The sequence below is a fragment of the Ambystoma mexicanum genome, chromosome 14, assembly GCF_040938575.1.
Source record: "Ambystoma mexicanum isolate Mex_15411 chromosome 14, UKY_AmexF1_1, whole genome shotgun sequence".
NCBI lineage: Eukaryota > Metazoa > Chordata > Amphibia > Caudata > Ambystomatidae > Ambystoma > Ambystoma mexicanum.
Window position 1 is genome coordinate 183,740,701 of NC_090940.1, and position 21,561 is coordinate 183,762,261.

At 46.2% G+C, this 21,561-nt stretch overlaps 1 protein-coding gene across 1 annotated transcript in view; it reads right to left on the bottom strand.

The window, feature by feature from the left end:
* Nucleotides 1-1,439: 1,439 nt before the first annotated feature.
* Nucleotides 1,440-21,561, bottom strand: part of LOC138527266 (galectin-1-like) — a 101,110-nt gene continuing 80,988 nt past the window's right edge. The window contains exon 6 of the mRNA XM_069638361.1: nucleotides 1,440-1,840. Within this exon, the coding sequence (XP_069494462.1) occupies nucleotides 1,682-1,840 (159 nt within the window). The 3' untranslated portion in view covers nucleotides 1,440-1,681. The remainder of the gene's footprint in view (nucleotides 1,841-21,561) is intronic.

Below are 21,561 nucleotides of genomic sequence, written 5' to 3' on the forward strand. Positions count from 1 at the left end.
GTCCAGAGCACCCCTGCCTATCGTACTCCCACCCCTTCCCTCCTGCTTGCAACAAAGACCTTATACATGCAGCAACCTGGTGTGAGGCAACTCCTGCTGAATGGGTGTGCTCCTTTGAAACCTGGGCCCAGGACAGATGCTTGTTGTGCGGCAGTCTCTGGGGGAGGGTGCTACTGGCCCTCACAAAGAGAATCAAAAAGAGGCTGAGTCGTCTGGGTTTCTGTCCTGCCGTGTGGCAGTGTCGACCCATCTGACTGAATACACATTCCCTTCCACAGCAAAGTGAGCTCACAGGGGCTGACACGTGTCCAATATCAAATGGGATGTGGGGGCCATGATCGCAAGTAACACCATACACTATGCCTAAAATTGGGATAGCTCATTCTTGGAGATTACCCTGCCACCAGCATGGCGTACTCCTGATCATTGTAGTTTTGTACAGGGGACATATCTTAAATGCCGCCCCTGTGCTGCAGCGACTTTGCTTTCGCTGCAGTGGTCGAGAGGGCGTCTTGTGACTGTGAAACCTGGTCTGCCCCACAAGCAGAGCTGGTACTGTGGATCAGGCTACTGATGAAGCAGGGCACACATACACAATGCTATTGGCATTGAGTTGCCAAATAGGGGGTCAGATTAGCAAATTACACCTTTGGAGAAGTAATTATCTGCGTCATTTTATGTACTAATAAAAATATAAAAAGCCAGGTCTTTGCACCCTTGCCAGATGGTACTTTCGCACAAGAACACTATGCTTCATCCCACAAATAAACAACTTGACAATTAGTGCAAGCTTGACATCAATGAACATATGCTGTTGCACCAACATCAGCAGATCTAATGAATGCACAGGTAATGTTGTGAGTATACTGCTTTGACAACAGATACCAACTCCGCCCAACAAAGACTGACACAGCTGAAGCGATTAAGTGTTAAGTGAACAAGCCACATAAATCCTACCTACAGGCCTCTACGCTACTTCTCAGAAGAACAGAGGGCAAACTTCAAGATGTTGTTCCTTGTCCACGTGACACTTGTTCCCAAAGGTTCAAATACCTAAACAATGTGACTCATCTTTAAAAAGGGCAACTGCTCTACAGTGGAACCATTAACTAGAAGCCCTATGGTAGCAGAACACTGCAGTGCCCCATAAGCACGACCACTTCAGGTTCAGCAGGAGGATAAAAGAGGGCAACGTCTACCAAGCATTTAGCATCTAAAGCACCTGAAACTGAGCAGTTATGTGAACATAGGCAGCCATTCTACAACTACAGTACCTACTTCCAGCAATGGCTTGCTCCCTGTTCTGGCACCCAGCACCGGAGAAATAATACCATAAATAAAGAAATAAATAATTACCATTATTTGTACTCATTGATGCATAGATACAGACACACGACAGAGCACTGTAAATTGGAGGACAAAACACAGCACTTTTTATTTTTTACAGAAGCTTGTATGTTTATTGATGCAAATTTATTTCATTTAAGAGATCAGGTTTTTTTCATTATTGAATTGGATCTCTTATCTTTATGAAACTTTAATGAAGCTTTTTGAAAAGAAAAAAGTGGAGGGGAATCTTTTTTATGTAACATTTTTCCAAATTAAAATCACAGCAATCATGTTCTCTCAACTTCCTCGATGAATATTGCACAGCCGGTCATCATTTTTAAGGGATGACAATTTAAAGCAACTTGACAACTTTAGCCATGCGAACCTCGGCTGTAAAAACTTCAAAATAGTGGATGTCTTGCATCGAAAATGGCGCACGACACTTAAATGTTATGTAGGGACTGTCATTAACAAAGACCACAAACTCGTTATCTCCAAATTCAAAGGCAACCTGAAATCATAATAACAGAGAAAAATATTGCTTTAAGTATATGCATGTTTGCAATTTGGTAGTTAGATATCATTGGTATTATAAATACACGATTCTTCCATTGTTAGTTATGCCATTTTACCACTTCAAGGTATCCAACAACACATTTTAAACAACTATGTACATATTTTAAACTGCAGCTATGTCTCCACATGATCATAACGTCACAACTTCTATTCCTGTCGTTGCCAGTTTGGAACAAGTTTTTACTTCACCTACTACAGGTTGTCAACTTACTTTCTTCATAATGTGCTCCTCCCACAAGTCATCACATCACACCCCTCAGATAATGACATTCTCCTTACAATCTCAGGCATTTATATATGCAAATGTAACTTAATGATTAGAAGAAACACCCTGTTAGCATGTGACCCATGGCATCCAAACAAGTACTCTGCTAGCCTGTGAATGCTCTGCTTGAATCTTGATTCTACTTCAAAGCTCGGATTATGCTTTACTCACAACTTTCCTTCTCTAGCATCAAACATTAAACAATAATATATACAGTAACAAAACATAAAAACTACAACTCCCATTTAGTTTGAGGTAGTTCATATATTGTTGGTCTTTCTCAAAAACACATGATCCTCATGACCAATCACCTCATCACTTGTCCCATAAACACTGACATCATCTTGTTCTTATAGTTAAGTAGACCTTTCATTATTATGGGGGTCATTACGACCTGTGCGCAAAGGGACACGGGGCAACGGTAATGACACCGGTGACAGTAATCCCTTTGCGCCCTATTCCGAGGTCCCTTTGAGGGTCCCTCCTTTAAGGCCTGGTTTTACCAGGCGTTAAGGACAGGACCCGCAAAGCGATACCGGGGTTAATGACGGTACCACAATTTACGGTACCGTTATTGACGCCTTCTCCCTTCCATTTGAGCCCTATGGGGGCTCAAATGGGAATGGGGAATGGCATTTCAAATGGGGACTTACTGGTCCCGCAATGGTCGGAATAGACCGGTAAGTCCCCATACCACCAAGTTGGTGGCGGTACCGGTATTGGTGCTATTCATGGCACTATTAGCGCCATGACTAGCACCAACCTCGGAATGAGGGCCTATGACTGTATTCCTTGTGTGTTTTAATACTTAATGTTTATTGTTTTATGATGAAAGCAGCACTCTCATAGGCAGGATCTGCGCGAGCGCAGCAGGTTCGTTATTGCGGTCACAACGGGGCTCATGCCCTGGCGTCCACAACATAACAGGTCAGCTGGTAGGGGGCGTAATGGTCACAGGAGGTGCTTGAAACGATGCAGGGTGTCGTAGTTCTGGCACTTTTTGGATCACACGTCCGTGACCGTTAGCGACCAGTGCGGGAGCAAGTGATTAAGAGTCTGAAATACAACAAATATATATTTATAAAAACGAACCTGTAGTCACACGTGGCAAGCGTGAGGCATAATACCTCAAGAAGACTGCCAGAAGCTTGCGCTATCGGCAGATCACCCCTGCTACCGATATGTGTGATTTATCATTAAACAGTGATGCGCACAGTCCACAGTAAAAACTGCAATCTAAGAACTCAGCAATACACTGACCCATTGATATACATTACACTGTTATAATATATGTTATTGGGAACAAGCCCAAGACTCCTGTGTTTAAAATTTCCCAATAATCACTGAGCAAAATGATTAGCACTAGTGACGAAGAAAGGGTTCATGTTAGCCAGAAAAAAATACATCCCAGCATGGGCCAAGTCATTGAAAAGGTCATATGGGCCAGTCTGGGACATGGGTCCCAACAATTCTCTCATGGAAGACTGGCTGAAATTCTCCCTCGGGGCATGGACGAGCTCAAGGGAGCAAGTGAACCTGGGAGGGAGAAAAGCGGAACGAAAAATGCCTGTAGGGTACGAGATGCCCAGAACTCCACTGGCACACCACAAAAGGTGAAAGGTGGCAAAAGAAAAGCAGTGAGGTCCAGGGTGAAGGAAAGCAGGTGGCAGGACATATCCTCAAGCAGCTTAGATGAGTAGGAAGATGAGGACTGTCAGGAGCAATCCATCAAGGATGAGGTGGAGATAATATCATTTTCCAGTGAGGGAAAACGCAGGAAAGCTCCCAAGAAAAGGAAAGCCATGGAGAATGAAGACGAGGACACAGATGACTTTTACCCAGGTTCCCTCATTTATCCACGGTCATCGGAGTGGGAGACTCAGACATAAATTGTTGAACTCAGGACACCTCTAGCAAAAGAAGCTAGAAGTAAGCTTAGAACAGAGTGTCCTAGAGCACATCTACCAGATGGGATTGCTAAAACCCCTGATATACATTAATGGATGGCCACCTTCAAAGACATAAAGAAGGGTCTGGATAGATCCTGGCGTTCATTTCAGGATAAAATGCTGGACATTGTGGGGCCGCTTACGAAAATCTTGCAGATGGCAGAAGATGCAAAAGAGAATAACGAGAGCATTGACTCTGTGGTTTTGATGGGGTGGGCTCAGAGGGCCACCTGCCTGTTGGGGAATGGCAGAAGTGCGATCACCGGAGAGAGGTGGAGATCCATCTTAGTTAAGATTGACCCGAAACTAAGCAAGCTGGCTACTTCAGAGACGGCTGCTGCGGCCAAAGGCAAACTTTTTGGAGATTCAATCATGCAGGAACTAATGAGGTTTTCCAACACCTACGCTGCCTTAGACAAGGCCAAGCATCCCTGAAGAGGGTCCTTGGGAAACATGTTTTCAGTTGTACTGGCAGAGGCAGGGGCCACTCTGCCAGCCGCTACGCATGTAGCAGGTCCTTCAATGACAGGTGGCAATGAAAGGAACAGGATGGCCGTAAGCGAAACCCATTCTTCCCCTCTAGGGGAAGAGGCAGAGGAAGAAGTTGGCGGCATGCAGTTCGACAACAGCATAGCACATGTGAGAGCATGCGCAAGGCAGCAAGCGCAAATAGTAAACAAAGTGATACACACAATAGGCGGGAGGCTTGCTCAATGAATAGAGAATTAGAGTCTCATATCCAGAGATTCTTAGGTACTAGACACAGTCCAATGGTTTCACATAGATTTCTATACCCTACCAGTGCAAGTAAAGCTACCAAGGACAATGGTGCAAAGAGAAGAATACCAGCAGTTGCTATACATGGAGGTAAGGGGGCAGAAGCGAAAGGCAACCATTGTTCAAGTAGCAGATACCGCAGCCAACTTTAGAAGCAATATGTTTCTGGTAAAAGGATAGTAAAATCTGAGGCCGGTTATCAATCTAAGGGAGTTGAACGGCTTCATTTTATAAAGACATTTCAAAATGGAGGGGATCCACCTCCTTAGAGACATCTTACAACAAGGGGACTGGTTGGCCCGGATAGAGATCAGGGATGCCTACATAACGGTTCCCATTGCAGTAGAACACCAGAGATATCTGAGGTTCCGCCGGAGGGAACAGACATGGGAGTTCACATGCCTACCATTTGGGCTGACATCGGCGCCGTGGTGCTTTACCAAATTGATGAAACCGGTGGTGAACAACCTGATAGAGCAAGGTATCCGATTGGTCATATATCTGGATGACATATGCATAATGTGCCAGGAGAAGAATTTGATCAGAGATCAAGTGAAAGTCACATTAGAACTGCTACAACATGTAGGGATTTTAAAGAATTGGGAGAAATCCCAGCCACAACCAGAGCAGACCATGGAGTTCCTGGGTTATGTGGTAGACATGAAACAGGGAGCATTAAGATTGCCTTTGAGCAAAGTGAACAGCATCAAAAAGAGATCAGGAACACACTGACAAAGAGGTGATGTCCTTGCAGGAGATAGCCAGACTGGTGGGGCGCTTGGCATCATCAATTTAGCTATATTCCCAGGACCACTAAATTACAGGACCCTGCAGAGAATGAAGATTCAGCATCTAAGAAGGGGTATATCCTATGAGCAAACAGTTCTGATATTGCAAGAAGCGAGAGTGGAACTCGAGTGGTGGCTACAACTTATGGATGCCTGGAATGAGAGAGCAATAGTTGGCTCATCCCTGGACCTAGTAATAGAGTGCAATGCCAGCAGATAGGGCAGGAGTGCCGGGTGCAGAGAACTGACGACAGGAGGCAGATGGTCACAGCAACAATTGGAGTTGCACATACAATTGCTAGTGGGGTTGTTCATAGTGAGATGTTGGAACCAGAACAGTGCGCAATGTTGTGTGCCCCTCAGGATGGACAATGCGCCTGTTGGCAGATACATTAACAGACTGGACAGTACGAGATCCAAAATGCTGGCAGAGGTGGCAAAGGACTTTTGGCTAGGACCTCTCGCACCACAAGGTGAAAGTCCAAGCTGCGCCCTTCTAAGCCACCCCCCAACCAGCAGGCACCCTACCCAACCCACACAGCCTGCTCACCACAATGTACCACGCTCAGGGAGACGGACAGTAAAGAGAGCCACCGATAACAGCCAACTTTATAACCCTTACCACCTCCTTTACCCACCTAGGACAGCTACTGAACGAGTCCCCAACTCCAGCCGGAATACCACCTACAGGCAGAGCCCAAACTCGTAGCAGACACCCCTCACCCGCCACTACACCACAAGACCACAAGAGAACCAGACCAAAGCAGGACCAACTTGATGTCACCAAACGAAGGCTAAACAACACTCAATCTCACAATGCCGCGCAAATGACCCATCCCAAGGAAAAGACGAAGAGATAAAAGAACAAACACTTCAGAACAGCAACTTAGAACAACAACCATAGACTGGACCCTCACAGATAAGAACACAAACCAAAGCAACTCTGAGCGAAGAGAAAAATCCCTCTACCTAACTCCATACCTCAAAGACAACCGGCCACCACGGCAACCCAATCCAACTCTAGAAGCAGCAACATCAAACAATCTAACACAAGCAAGGAGAAGAAGGATGACCAACACAAACAACAAACAGACGACTGACGCAATAACCCCCTACATCACCAAAGCAAGAAAAACTTCCAATCAACAACCACAACTCCCGAAAGACGAACCCGATGAAAACACAAAGAACCCAAGACAAAACCTAGAAGAACTCTTCGAAGACGCTGACACCCTGAATCCCACAGCCCAACAAGTTACCGACCAGGAAGGAAACCTCAACACCGAGCAGAAGAAGACCGCGACAAAGCCCAAACCAAACAACACCTCCAAACTTCACTGCAATCTAATAAACTCAAGATCCATGTCAAAACACTCAACAGAGATCTTCGACCTACTCAACGACAACAGCATGGACATCCTGTTCATCACAGAAACATGGCTGGATGACAATTACAAAATCACACTCCAAAGCTGCCTTCCGACCGACTTAAAATGCCTACAAATAAACAGAAAAAACAAAAAAGGAGGAAGCATCGCTTTAGCATTCAAAGAACACCTGAAAATAAAAACTGACGAACCACTCAACATCCTCAACTGTGAAACCATGGTCATACACCTAACAGTGAGCCCGTAAACCAACATCACATTCATCCTGGTATACAGACCGCCAACATATGATGCAACATTCGTCGATAACTTCATAGAAGCCATAACCAACTTAGCCATCAACCACGAACACCTAATCATCCTGGGGGACTTCAACATCTGGTTTGAAGACAGCCACGCCAACTCCCAAAACTCACTAATTGAACAACTCAGCACCATGAAACTACGACAACTAGTCAAAGGAGCAAAGCACTCAGCAGGACACACCCTAGACGCAATTTTCGCCAAAGAAAAACACATCACCACGGCACCTCCTATACAAATACTGTGGAGCGACCATCTCATCATCCCATTCGTGATCACTCTGCCTATGCCTACCCAAGCCTACATTCAACATCTGAAACTCACAACCACCACAAAAAGAAACTGGAAACACGTCAAAGAAAGCAATCTATTCGAACAACTGGAATTAAAAAAACCCTCAACTACAGAACTGGAACTTGCGGACCTAGACGGGAAAGCAGAGATTCTCCACAAATGGATCACGGATACAATAGACAAGATCGCCCCAGAAAAAACGTTCACCCCATCAAAAAAAAGATCAACGGCAAAATGGTTCACCCCACTATTAAACGACATGAAAAAGGAAAACAAAAAGACGGAATTAGAATGGAGGAAAGAATACAACCCAAAAATAAACTGTACCAGAAACAAATCCGTGCATACAAAAAGGAAATTCAAAAGGCAAAGAGAAGACATTATGATGACAAAATCAACAATGCCACCAACACTCAAAAAGAAATGTTTAGCATCATCGAAGAAATGAGAAACCCCCCAGGCAGCGATAACACCCCAAACCCCTCAGAAAAACTATGCAACGACCTGGCGGTCCACTTCAAAAAGAAAATCAATCACATCAGTCAAACCATATAAAAGCGACCAACCAACCACAACATACAACCCAACGAACCTAACACGGAACCACAGCACAAACTGCAAAGCTTTCCTGATATATCAGCAGAGGCATTCGCAATTATGGTAAAACAAAGCAAGAAAGCGGGATCACCCATGTCTCCCAGACATCTACAAATCGATCCTCGCGCTAGGATCGCTAGCAGAACACTACAGAAACCTTCTAAATCTATCACTATCAACAGGGACTGTACCAAAGATCTTCAAATCAGCATACATCAAGCCACTCTTGAAAAACACAAGTGGTGATGTAGATGACTTTTCCAACTACAGGCCGATCTCTAACATCCCCTACCCAGCAAAACTTCTAGAAACCTACGTATATAAACTAACCCAAGAACACATATAAAAACACCACCTCCTGGACCCAGCTCAAATCGGTTTCACACCAGAGAGAGGAACGGAAACAGCACTACTATCCATCTGGGACGACCTCAAAACTAACGCAAACTCGAACACTACCTCAGCCCTTATTCTGCTCGACCTCTCCGCAGCCTTTGACACAGTTAGCCACGACACCCTGACCAAAAGACTAGAAGACATAGGCATAACTGACACAGCACTACGCTGGACCAAATCATTCCTAGCAGACAGGACAGAAACCGTATGGGTCAAACCTTTCAAATCCACTCCACGAGTTAACGACGGTGGAGTGCCCCAAGGATCCTCACTATCCCCACTATATTTCAACATCTATCAGACTCCGGTCATCAGAATCTTCAAAAAATACATTACATGTTACAACTACGCGGACGACACTACGATCATCTACAAAATCGAAGACACCGATGCCGATCATTCAACCCTAATCGACTGTCTAAAAGAAGTCTTCATCTGGATGGATGCCAACAACCTGAAAATCAACCCAGGAAAGACAGAAATCATGATCGTATCTAAAGACCAAGAGAACGAAACCACCATCCCATGGCCTATGGAAATGGGAAACACACCAACACCATCGAAGGTAGTAAAAAATTTGGGAGTCCTAATGGACAATACTCTAACCCTGGAACCACAAATAAATGCAACAGTGAAGAAATGCTTTTTTCTCCTCCACACGGCAAGAAGAATTCTACCTTTCCTCTCCTTCACGCACAAAACACTCACTATTGTCGCCCTAATCATGTCAAAAATCAACTATGCAAACAGCCTCTACCTCGGAATACCAGAATACCTCCTAAAAAAAACTGTAACAGGTCCAAAATGCGGCAGCAAGACTACTCCTCAAACTATCCAGAAGAGACCACATCACTCCATCCCTAAAAACACTACACTGGCTCTCAGTAAAACAACGCATCACCTTCAAAACAATGTGCATAACGCATAGGGCAATCAGCGGACAAGGAGTGGAATTCCTATAAAGGAAAATAACATTCTGCAAACCAACAAGACCCCTCCGATCAAGCAACGAAACCCGCTTGGAACTAAAACCATACCTGAAGAAAAAACTTGGAGGCACCTCCTTCTACCACTTAGCCGCAAAAACTTGGAACAACATCCCAAAAGAAATAAGAAACACTGAAGATCACCTAAAATTCAGGAAATCACTAAAAACCTGGCTCTTCAACACCGTAGACTAAATCTGGAACCCAAAACCGGAAAAAGGATGACTAAGCCGGAAAGGACACGGACATCCCCGACCCGAGAGAGTAGCTCCCACAACACCTTAACGGGTGACTCCAGATAGATTGGAACACAAGCGGCACGCATAGAGACTGAGTGAACTATCCCAGACAATCCCACCAACACTTTCGCCCGCCCCCTTAGTTATCGACAGGTACCACAGTAGCGTGGAATTGTCAGATATTGGCTGTCACCACACTACCTGAGAGGCTGACATAGGCAGGTGCACTGGCCACAGGAGTAGGAAGGGAGGATAAGGGGAGCTATGAGAGAGCATGTTAGAGGTGCGGGCCAGAGGAGTAAGGAACCCTGCCTACCAATTGGACCCAGATCAGGACAGAGCCGCATCAGGGGAGACTACGCAAGCTGAGCGCCTCAATTCAGGATAGAGACGCAAACTAACCAACCCTACTAACAATCTTCCTTTCTGCATACACCTCTCAAACTCCAAACCAAACACAACCAAAACCTACAGCACAACAAACGGCACAAACTTTACTACATTGCAACAACAAAACAAAAACACATAGTCTTGCACAACAGTACACGACGACTGCCGGCTGCAAACACCCCAGGCCCAGCCAACGGACCCACCGGGCTGAGGCCGCCAACAGCACATCACTGCTCTCTTGCACTTTTCCTGCTTCCTCCCACTAACTCAACCTCCCCTCCTCTTTCAGAGCCGCCAGAGCACCAGGAGTCCACTCCGGTGGTGATAGTGTGCGGTACAAATGTCCTTTAACATTAACATTAACATTTATGCCTACAGAAGAAAGTGTCAGTGACAGCAGGATATCTGCGTGGTCAGCAGAATGAAGTGGCCAACTGGAACTCCAGGTTCTTCAGGGATGTTTGCGATTGGAAGCTTGACGTGAAAGTATTGCAAGAACTTGTGGCATGATGGGGCCTGTGCCGGACGGATGTGTTTGCTCGAGGTTGAACCAACAGTTACATTGCTTCTTCAGTTGGAGACCAGATCCAGAATCGTAAGCAACGGTTGTGTTTCTCCAATCCTGGGGCCATGGACAGAGAGTATGAATTCCCACCATTTTCAATGATAGCGATGACTTTGGCCCAGGTGAGGAGACAGAAGGTCCCTCTGATTCTCATCACTCCAGATTAGAAGGAACAGGCTTTGTTCCCCAATCTTTTGGACATGACTTACAACAACCCGAAAGCTCTCCCGATGGACAAATTCATCAAACGAAATCCCACAGTGGGCAGCCACCCGTTGGTATGAGCAGGCAGCCTCAACCTGAAGTATGGTTGATTTCAGGAGATCCTGGGCTAGGTTGGGATTATCGGGTGAGGCTGAGCGCATTATTAAAGAGTCCTGTGCTCCAGGGACAAGGAAAGCACATCGATCAGCATCTGGTGTATAGAGAGGAAAGTACGTTCCTCTGAAACAGATGTGGTACATATAACAAATTTCCTAGCACTAATGGGGGCACAAGGGAAAGCTTACAAGGACCATTAATACAGCACACTCAGAAATTTGTGTGTCACCCGCATGTCGAGGGGCAAGCTGTTGGAGAACATCCTTTAATATGCAGATTGCTGAATGAAATCAAAATGCTCAAGCCACCTACGGCGAGGTATTCTCAGATGTGGGATGTCAATATATTGAGGTTATTTTCAACATGGCCTGACAACATGGATTTATCCAGAAAGGCACTGTCAGCCAAAGTATTTGATGTGAAAGTGTTAGAAGTTACCAGAAAATCGCTATCCCGAATGGGAGTGACATTCTATATCACAAACAGAAAAAAGACGCGTTTGAGGACAGTATTTTATGACTCATTCCTGAATCAACCTAAGCTATGTCCAGTTCGATGCTTAACTGCATACGAAAACATGACAAGAGACCTGCAGCACGCAGGAGTGTTGCAATTACTCATAGCATTACAGAGACCCTTTGGGTCGGTAACCCAGGCAACCCGGCGAGATCGGTGATGCAACAAGCGAGCATCAATGTAGAAAGCTATGGCGCACACTCAGTGAGAGGGGGGGATGGCCTCTAAGGCATGTAATTTAGGAGCTGATTTGGCGAATATTATGAAAGCAGCAGATTGGTGGAATGAGTCGACATTTACAACATTTTATTTCAAACCGATTGAAAAGATGCCAACGTTAGTGGTACGTAAGCTTTGAACAAGCGAGCCTCCAATTTTTGAAGTAGAATTCCGATTGTCAACACTAACGTTATAGAAAATCATAATTCTATTAAAGACAAAGACGAAAAAGATTATCCAACGCTAACAATCGTGATTATAAATATTCTGTTTATTACTTATGATGTTTATGTTACTGTATTGTTATGTAGTTGATGCTGTGTCACGATTACCCACTCCAATAGACCAGATTCCTGAGATGTGATTTTATGTTGTGGGTTCCAACGCAAATAATAAGCCGACAGGGACCTGAAGAGTTGGCTGGACTTATATTTTTCACTTCGTATTTATCTGTTTGGACGCAAAAGTTCAAGGAAGGATCAGCGAAAGAAAGATGATAAGAACAAGATGGTTTCAGTGTTTATGGGACTAGTGATGTGGTGATTGGTCATGTCAGAGCCACCACTGCCACAGCTGTAACCAGTGCGGGGTTTGGGTCCTGTAAGGGCCAGTGCAGGCGTAAACTATTCTAAACTATTGTATTATAGGACACTGTTATGTCCATATTGCAGGAAACAGGCTGAAGATAGCAGAAAACGCCATCTGGCAGCAAGAACTACAAATCCCAACACTTTCGCGCACTCGCGAGCAGAAGAACTACACGCCCGATGGTCTGCGCATGTACGCGGGGCACGCACGGATCCGCGCTTGCGCTAAAGGACAGGGATCGGAGTGGACACATCGGCTGAGGGCTCCTGCAGGTTGCGATCCGCGGGGCCACCCCCCGCCTGAGAATACTGCAGGCCCTGCGCCTCTCACAAGATAAGTGCATTTCTCTTCATACTCGTTTACGAGCAAGCGAATAGACAAGAGAAAACTACCTGTTTAACAATAGCTAGACTGCCAATGCATGCAACGTTGTGGGAGAAGTCTCCACAACTTTCGACGCTAAACATGTGCGCCGGACTGGGAAAAGTCCCGGTGACATTTGCTATTCAGACCAGGCCAAGTGGCCGGCTTATAAATCTGGTGTAACTAATTCCGTGTGCTGTGTGAAGCAACACGGCCCTTGCAGATACTTAGGGCAGATTGCCAGTGTTTGTGTGCTGTGTGAAGGAACGCTGTCTGTGGTCTGAGCTCATACTTGTTTTTGGTTCCTTTGTAGCGGCGCCCCGCTGTATTAGCAGCAAGAACTCAATTTGCCGCCGTCGTGTTACGGCAAGAACTGTGGCAGTCGCCTAGCACGCAACTCGGCAGCATCTAACAAAGCTAAGTGCTCATTCGATTATTCCAATATTGCGTTTGGTCGTAATGTTGGTGCTAACCTTGTGGGTTGGTTGTGATAAGAACAACAAAGCTAATGTTTGAAACAAGTGCGTGACAAGGACGCTTTTGCATATGGTGTAATGTGCTAATGCCATTAGAGGGTCTTGCATTTATGTCACAGTAATTTGGAGCCATATCTTGCATGAGTGTGTGGAAGTGTTCATGGGCGGAGTACCTTCGATCTCAGGAGCCCCAGCGGGGCACATCAAGGCGGACCTTTCCTCAAACCCTTTCCCTATCCATTACCCTTTTCTTACCCTTTACCCTAATTGCCGCTACCTATCCGATCCAATGGATCCTAACCCTCTTTCCCCGGCGGGTTTCGGTGGCCTGTGTTGTTTACCGAGCCAGGTGCCAAGACCCAACAGCGAGGTAGGTGTACATGCTACCTCTGCGCAAGATTGGGAGTCTGATAGTAATGCAAGCCCAAGGATAATCAAGTGCCTGGGTAGCACGACACCATGGAGGAGGTCCTGGCGGCATTGCAAGATTTAAAAGGGGAATTACAGGCTACCCGCCATACACTTACCCTGCCGAGCACCGCCCAGGCTACCCCCTTGCCCAGGGATCATGTTCCGCCCACCCCAGTTCAAGTACACGTGTCTACGGAACCTCCTTTGCCCTTATCAGCCCCAGAAAGGTATCATGGGACCCACAACGTTATAACCAGTTTATCATGCAGTGTCAATTGCACTTCATCACCAAGCCCAACATCTTCCGCAGGGCCCAATCCCGGACCGCGTTTGTTATATCATATTTGGGAGGGGATGCAGCGTCTTGGGCCACTCCACTGGTGACTAAGGATGATGCCATACTGTATAGTTGGGACACCTTTCTTGAGGAGTTTGGAAAGATCTTTAACCGTAAGGCAGCAACCTTAATTAAGGATAGATAGCTTCTCTCTCTAAGTCAGGGGGGAAAGGATTTGGTTAATTATGTAACCACGTTTAATCTATTAGCTGTGGAAACAGATTGGCCGGAAGAAAAACGTTTAGCCTTATTCTACCAAGGGCTACGTGATGAGATTAAAGATCTCATAGTGCAAGTGGATCCACCGCCTGAAAACTGCTCCTCCATGATAGATCTTGCATTACGATTGGACCAAAGGCAAAGCGAAAGAAGGCAGGACAAGAGGAAATGGGATTCAAGACCCGTAGCTAGGTTAGATCAACAACCCAAGTCAACAAAACCTGAAAAACCAGCCGAAGAACCTATGCAAATAGGAACAGTACGGGGACCACTAACTAAAGATGAAAAAGACAAAAGGCGTAGAGAACAACTTTGCCTGTATTGCGGTAAGGGGGGACACTTCGTTAAAGAATGTCCAAACAAACTCAAGAAGGAATTGCTGGGAAATGAGAGAGCTCGCCAGTGAGGGTGGCCCGGGCGAGCCAACTAGAAAATACCCTGAGACTTTTGGCAAACACCCATCATGTGCAGGTAGCTCATGTGACAATCTCAGGTCTTATTAGTTGGGCTAACCAGCAAGTACCAGTAACATTAATGGTAGACACCCGGAGCTACAGGAAATTTCATTGATCAAGATTTAGCATCGCAATTACGGATAGCTCATTGCGGCAAGGAGTGCCAAGAGGAAGTAAAATATGTGGAAGGGTCGCCACTCACGTCAGGTGTTATGACCAAACAAACCAGGTGGGTACATTTGGAATGCACCTCCGAACATCATGAGGACATAAGATTCAATGTAATTGCGGCACCCCAGTTTGGAATGATTTTAGGATTACCCTGGTTAAGAACCCATAATCCGGAAGTAAACTGGACTCGGGGCTCCTTACGTTTTGCATCCAATTACTGTTCAGAACATTGCCGTTGAAGTTCAGCGGAAATTCCAGAAGTACAACCTGTGCCAAGGCAAAGACATGTGATCGGGAGTACGGAAACCCTACTAGCTGTCTACCAAGCCTATAGGCATGTTTTCAGTAAGGCTGCAGCAGAAACCTTGCCACCTCACCGAACATTTGACTGCAGGTTAGATTTAGAACCTGGAGCAGCGTTACTGTGTAGTTGAATCTATGCTTTAACTGAATCTGAAAATGGACACTTACGGCATTACATAGAGACAAATCTAGCTAATGGTTTTATACGACATTCAAAGTCCCCAGTGTCGTAACCCTTATTATTCGTCCAGAAAAAGACTGGGGATTTAGGAACTTGTATAGACTATAGAGCGATAAATAAAATAACCATTAAGAATCGGTACCCACTGCCCTTAATACCCACCTTACTAGACCAGGTGAGAAATGCAAAGATTTATCCAAAACTTGACCTACGAGGGCCTTACCATTTGGTGCAGGTGCGTGAGGGGGACGAGTGGAAGACTGCCTTTAGAACCAAGTATGGGCTCTACGAATATCAAGTCATGCCATTTGGCCACTGCAACGCACCCGCCGCCTTTCTGCATTTCCTGGATTAGGTTCTGCAGGGTTATCTGGATCTCTTTGCTATCGTCTACATTGACGATATACTCATCTACTCCCAGAATCTAGAAGAACACCAAGGCCATGCAAAAGCCATACTACAGAGTTTGAGAGAACATAAATTATACGCTAAACTTGAGAAATGCGTGTTTCATCAAACAACGGTGGAATTTTTGGGGTTCATCCTCTCACCAGAAGGAGTGACCATGGACCAAAACAAGGTACGGGCTATAGTTGACTGGCCATCACCTGCAGCAGTTAAGGATGTGCAGACGGTACTGGGATTTGCAAACTTCTATCGCCGGTTTATCGATGGGTTTGCGAGAAAAGTACAACCAATTACTCGCCTGTTGAAGAAAGGAATAGTGTTCCAGTGGGATACAGCTGCAGAAGCAAGCTTTAAACCTTTAAAAAAGGCGTTCACAACAGCTCCAGTGTTACTGCATGCAGATCCAACCCATCCCTATGTCATAGAAACAGACGCCTCCAGTTATGCGCTCGGGGCCATTTTATCCCAACAAGACAATACCGGCCAACTGCAGACAGTGGCATACTACTCTCGCACCCTATTACTTGCAGAACCTAATTATGTTATAGCAGATAGGGAGTTGCTAGCCATTAAGGCGACGTTCATTGAGTGGCGTCACTATCTGATGGGGGGCTCAACATACTATAACGATTTTGACCGACCACAGAAATCTGCAATTCCTAAAAACCGCCAAGTCGCTTAGCCCTCGTCAACTTCGTTGGACCATGTATTTTGCTGACTTCGACTTTATAGTTACATTCCGCCCCGGAGTGGAAAATAGGAAGGCAGATGTTTTGTCCCGCTACCCAGAACTAGACTTAAAATGCAACAAAGTGGAAGAGCCAAAACCTATAGTATCACCAACTCGCATCATTGGAACTGTAGTAGTGGACAACATGCTTACAGAAATCAGGAAGGCATTGACTGCACAGGAATTGGCTCAGTGGAACGAACCAAGCAAGAAGAAAACCGTAAAGGATGGGCTACCCTTTTTTGGAACAGCTTTATACCTACCTACGCTTGCCATCCGTCAACAAGCCATCAAGTGGTGTCACGATTCTCCTTTCGTGGGACATCCCGGAAATGCCAAAACTTGCGAATTATTAACACAACATTTTTGGTGGCCCAGTCTAAAGCAGGATGTTCAACAGTATTTACGTACGTGTGAATGTTGTTTAAGGAACAAAGCAGCCCATCGAAAACCAGCTGGACAGTTACGTCTCTTACCCACTCCACCGGTACCCTGGCACACTATATCTTTAGATTTTATAGTGGATCTACCATTAAGTCAAGGTTACACCACCGTACTGGTGGTAGTGGATTCTTTAACTAAATTGGCACATTTCATTCCCTGTAAAGGGATCCCTACGGCCCAAGCTTTGGTTCACCTTTTCCTTCAAAATATTGTTTGTTTACACAGCATACAACTACATGTTATTTCGGATCGAGGAGCGCAGTTCACTTCACGCTTCTGGCAAGCCTTTCGTGCCAATATGGGTATGCGATTGAAACTATCCACCAGTTATCACCCCGAAACAGACGGGCAAACGGAAAGGGAGAATCAAACCTTAGAGCAGTACATGCGCTGCATGATGTATGACAATGAATCCACGTGGGCGGATGTCATCTGGTTGGCGGAGTTAGCATATAATAACACCATACATGCCTCCACTAAGGTGTCCCCTTTATATGGAATTTATGGCTATCATCCACGATTCCAGCCGGTGCCACATTCAGCCAATATTGAAGTACCTGCCATGACCCAATTTAAAACACATCTGGAGAGCGTCTGGCGTGGTATCATGACCAATTTGAACACTGCTAAGGCATCCTATAAGAAATACGCGGATGCACATAGGGAACCCGCTCCTACATATAGAGTCGGGGACAAAGTATGGTTGAACACGCAAAACCTGCATCTGATAGGCCCACGCAAGTTCCAACCCAGGTTTTTAGGCCCATTCCCTGTGGAAAAAATTATCAATCCGGTAGCAGTCCGTCTCACTTTACCAACACAAATGAAAATCCACCCTGTATTCCATGTGGCACTGCTCAAACCCACCCCAGCGTCCATTCACTCCAAAAGGCCTCCCCCGATAACTGTGAATGGGGTGCCTGAGTTCGAGGTGAAAGCGATTCTAGATTCACGCTTTCGTCTAGGACAGTTGTATTACCTGGTGGATTGGTTGGGTTATGGGCCTGAAGAAGGCTCATGGGAACCAGCATTCAATGTTCATACACCCCGACTAGTGCGCATGTTTCATAGGAACAACCCAGCGAAAGCTGGACCTGTTGGGAGGGGGAGTACTGTCAGAGCCACCAATGCCACAGCTGTAACCAGTGTGGGGTTTGGGTCCTGTAAGGGCCAGTGCAGGTGTAAACTATTGTATTATAGGACACTGTTATGTCCATATTCCAGGAAACAGGCTGAATATAGCAGAACACGCTATCTGCTAGCAAGAACTACAAATCCCAGCACACTCGCACGCTTGCGAGCAGAAGAATTACACGTGACAACGCCCGACAGTCTGCGCATGTGCGGGGTGCGCGCACGGATCCCCGCTTGCGCTAAAGGACATTGACCGGAGAAGACGCATCGGCTGAGGGCTCCTGCAGGCTGCGACATGCGGGGCCACCCCCCGCCTGAGAATACTGCAGGCCCGCGCCTCTCGCAAGATTGTTAGGGAGAATTCTCTGTTTAGGCTGAATTTCCTAACCTAGTGAGTCCCCCAGCAGCTTTGCTGGATTTTTGGGGTTTATTTTCTTCTCCTGCCAAGAGTGAGACTCTTTTACCCTCACTCTTGGACATGATTTGAGTGTATTCCTGTGACTTGTAATGTGCTTATGGGCTTTGGGGTATTTTTCCCCATAGGCTATCATTGGTTTTTGTATGTGTGTTACACAGCACCCTCAGTGCAGTAACACAGGGGTGTCATAGTGACCCCCAAACATAGACTCCATACCCTGGGACTGACTACTGTCTCCCTGGGCATGTAAAGTCACCATTGACTTTACTAGTCTTAAATTGTGAACAGAACCAGTACAAACCATCATACTGTGGAAGTACTGGTAGGGGCAATTAGATTGCCCCTGGGTCTGTTTGTCGAGGGGGTACTGTCCCGTCCTCCCTCGCCGAGTTTCTGGCTGGTGGCAGTGGATACCACGGAAATATTCCACCGGAATATTTCCCAATGGGATTTCCCATTGATTTTAATGCACCACTTTTTGGTGCAATGTTAAAGATACCGCCGGTTTATTTATTTAATATTAATTCACCGGTTGGGATTTTTTGCCAGAACTCGCCGCCAAAATGGCGTCTGGGTTCACTTAAGTAACCCTGAACCCGAGTCGAGCCTTTGTTCCAGTTTTGGCGGGCTTCTGCACAGAAGCCCTCCAAAGTGGTGCCACTGTGTCTCGGTCTACAGGATGTGTGGGAGGGGGATTTAGGCACCCTGGAATGAGTTGCCTTGGAAACTCAAGTCGCACTCTTGTGTGATTGGCCCAGTGGTGAGCCCCCCGGCTCACCACTTAGCATGTTTTGAGTGACAGCTAGGACTGGTGAATGGGGGTTTGCTGCATAAAAGCAGGGCTTTGGGGACTGGAACTTCAGAAGTCGTCACAGGACCTAAGAAGCCGAAAAGGGAGAAGCTGAGCCGACCTGCCACGACGACACCACCGGTGGAGCCCTGCGGAACCGTCTCACCACTTCCCAACGACAGAGGAGATCTCCAGTCCGGAGAGTCTTCTTCCCTTGACTGGTGGGGATAACCAGTTTTTGCCTTCTTTTCGCCTCCCTGAGCATCTCGTGGCTGCCTTGCCTGTGCCAAGCACCCCGGCAACCGGAATACCACTTTTTACTTCTACCGCGAAAGAGGGGTAACATCCTTTTAACCGGAAAACTCCACGGCTGGTTTCTTCCCTGGTAGTGCAACGACCTTCAGCCTTCCTCCACGTCGAGATCTTCTCTTCCTCTGGACGATGCCGCGACTTGCACCCACTACCAGGAACCACTGCCACTGCTGGAGGATCCTTTCCATTTTGAAGGTACTGTGTTCCGCCCGGCTTCCCTTGCCACCGATTGTACGAGGTAGATTTAGCCCTCGGCTCTCGAACCTGGGTTAGCCTGGGACACCCTAACTAAACTTTTCTAAGCTTAACAGAACTTTTCTACTCACCTGCAAAGACTTTTGAGACTTTGTGACATTGTGTGATCTTGGGCATATTTGGCCTGGCTCTCCCTAAAGTGGGCCTGGCACTGAACTTCCTTGCTCATCAATAGACTGCCTTCTCTAATACTTACTGTGGTTCTCTGAAAAGTGTTTTGCTGTATTGCTTTCTTAATTCTGCCTTTTCCCTCCCTTTTTAAACAACTTGTTGGAGTGCCATCTAACGTTAAGCGCTCACCTCTGTCTGGAAATAAGCGGTGTTAACTAAGACTTGTCCAACAAATAACTAGGGATGTACATATAGTAATTAGGACTGTGTTTTGAATTTACTTACCTTTTTCTGTGCTAGTGTAATTTACAAGTGTGTCTTTTAAATAAATAAGTATATACTTTTACACAAGCTCTGGTCACTGTTTGCTTGTGCTACTGTGCCTCTGTACCTATCATGTATGCTCTGTATACTGCCTAACTCTTCTTGAGGGAAGTCTGACTGCTCAGCCACAGCTACCAAGTGAATCTGTGTGGTACAGACTGCTACCAAGTGGGTTTACTGCCAAACACCTGTAGTCTTAAATCTTTTGCAGTGATCCCAGAGGGAACTGCACAGGTTTCTGCCTAACAAAGATAAGTGCATTTCTCTTCATACTCTGTTACGAGCAAGCGAATAGACAAGAGAAAACTACCTCTTTAACAATAGCTAGACTGCCAGTGCATGCAACGTTGTGGGAGAAGTCTCCACAACCTTCGATGCTAAACGTGTGCGCCGGACTGGGAGAAGTCCCGGTGACATTTGCTATTCAGACAAAGCCAAGTGGCCGGCTTATAAATCTGGTGTAACTAATTCTGTGTGCCGTGTGAAGCATCACGGCCCTTGCAGATACTTAGGGCAGATTGCCAGTGTTTGTGTGCTGTGTGAAGGAATGCTGTCCGTGGCCTGAGCTCATACTTGTTTTTCGGTCCTTTGTAGCGGCGCCCCGCTGTATTAGCAGCAAGAACTCGATTTGCCGCCGTAGCGTTACGCAAGAACTGTTGCAGTCACCTACCACGCAACTCGGCAGCATCTAACGAAGCTAAGTGCTCATTTGATTATTCCAATATTGCGTTTGGTAGTAATGTTGGTGCTAACCTTGTGGGTTGGTTGTGATAAGAACAACCAAGCTAATGTTTGAAACAAGAGCGTGACAAGAACGCTTTTGCATATGGTGTAATGTGCTAATGCCATTAGAGGGTCTTGCATTTATGTCACAGTAATTTGGAGCCATAGCTTGCATGAGTGTGTGGAAGTGTGCATGGGCGGAGTACCATCGATCTCAGGAGCTCCAGCGGGGCACATCAAGGCGGACCTTTCCTCAAACCCTTTCCCTATCCATTACCCTTTCGTTACCCTTTACCCGGTTACCCTAATTCCGCGTACCTATCCAATCCAACGGATCCTAACTTTCTTTCCCCGGCGGGTTGCGGTGGCCTGTGTGTTTTACCGAGCCAGGTGCCAAGACCCAACGCGGAGGAAGGTGTACGTGCTACCTCTGCGCAAGATTGGGAGTCTGATAGGTCATGAGGATCACATGTTTTTGAGAAAGATCAATAATATAGCAACTACCAAAAA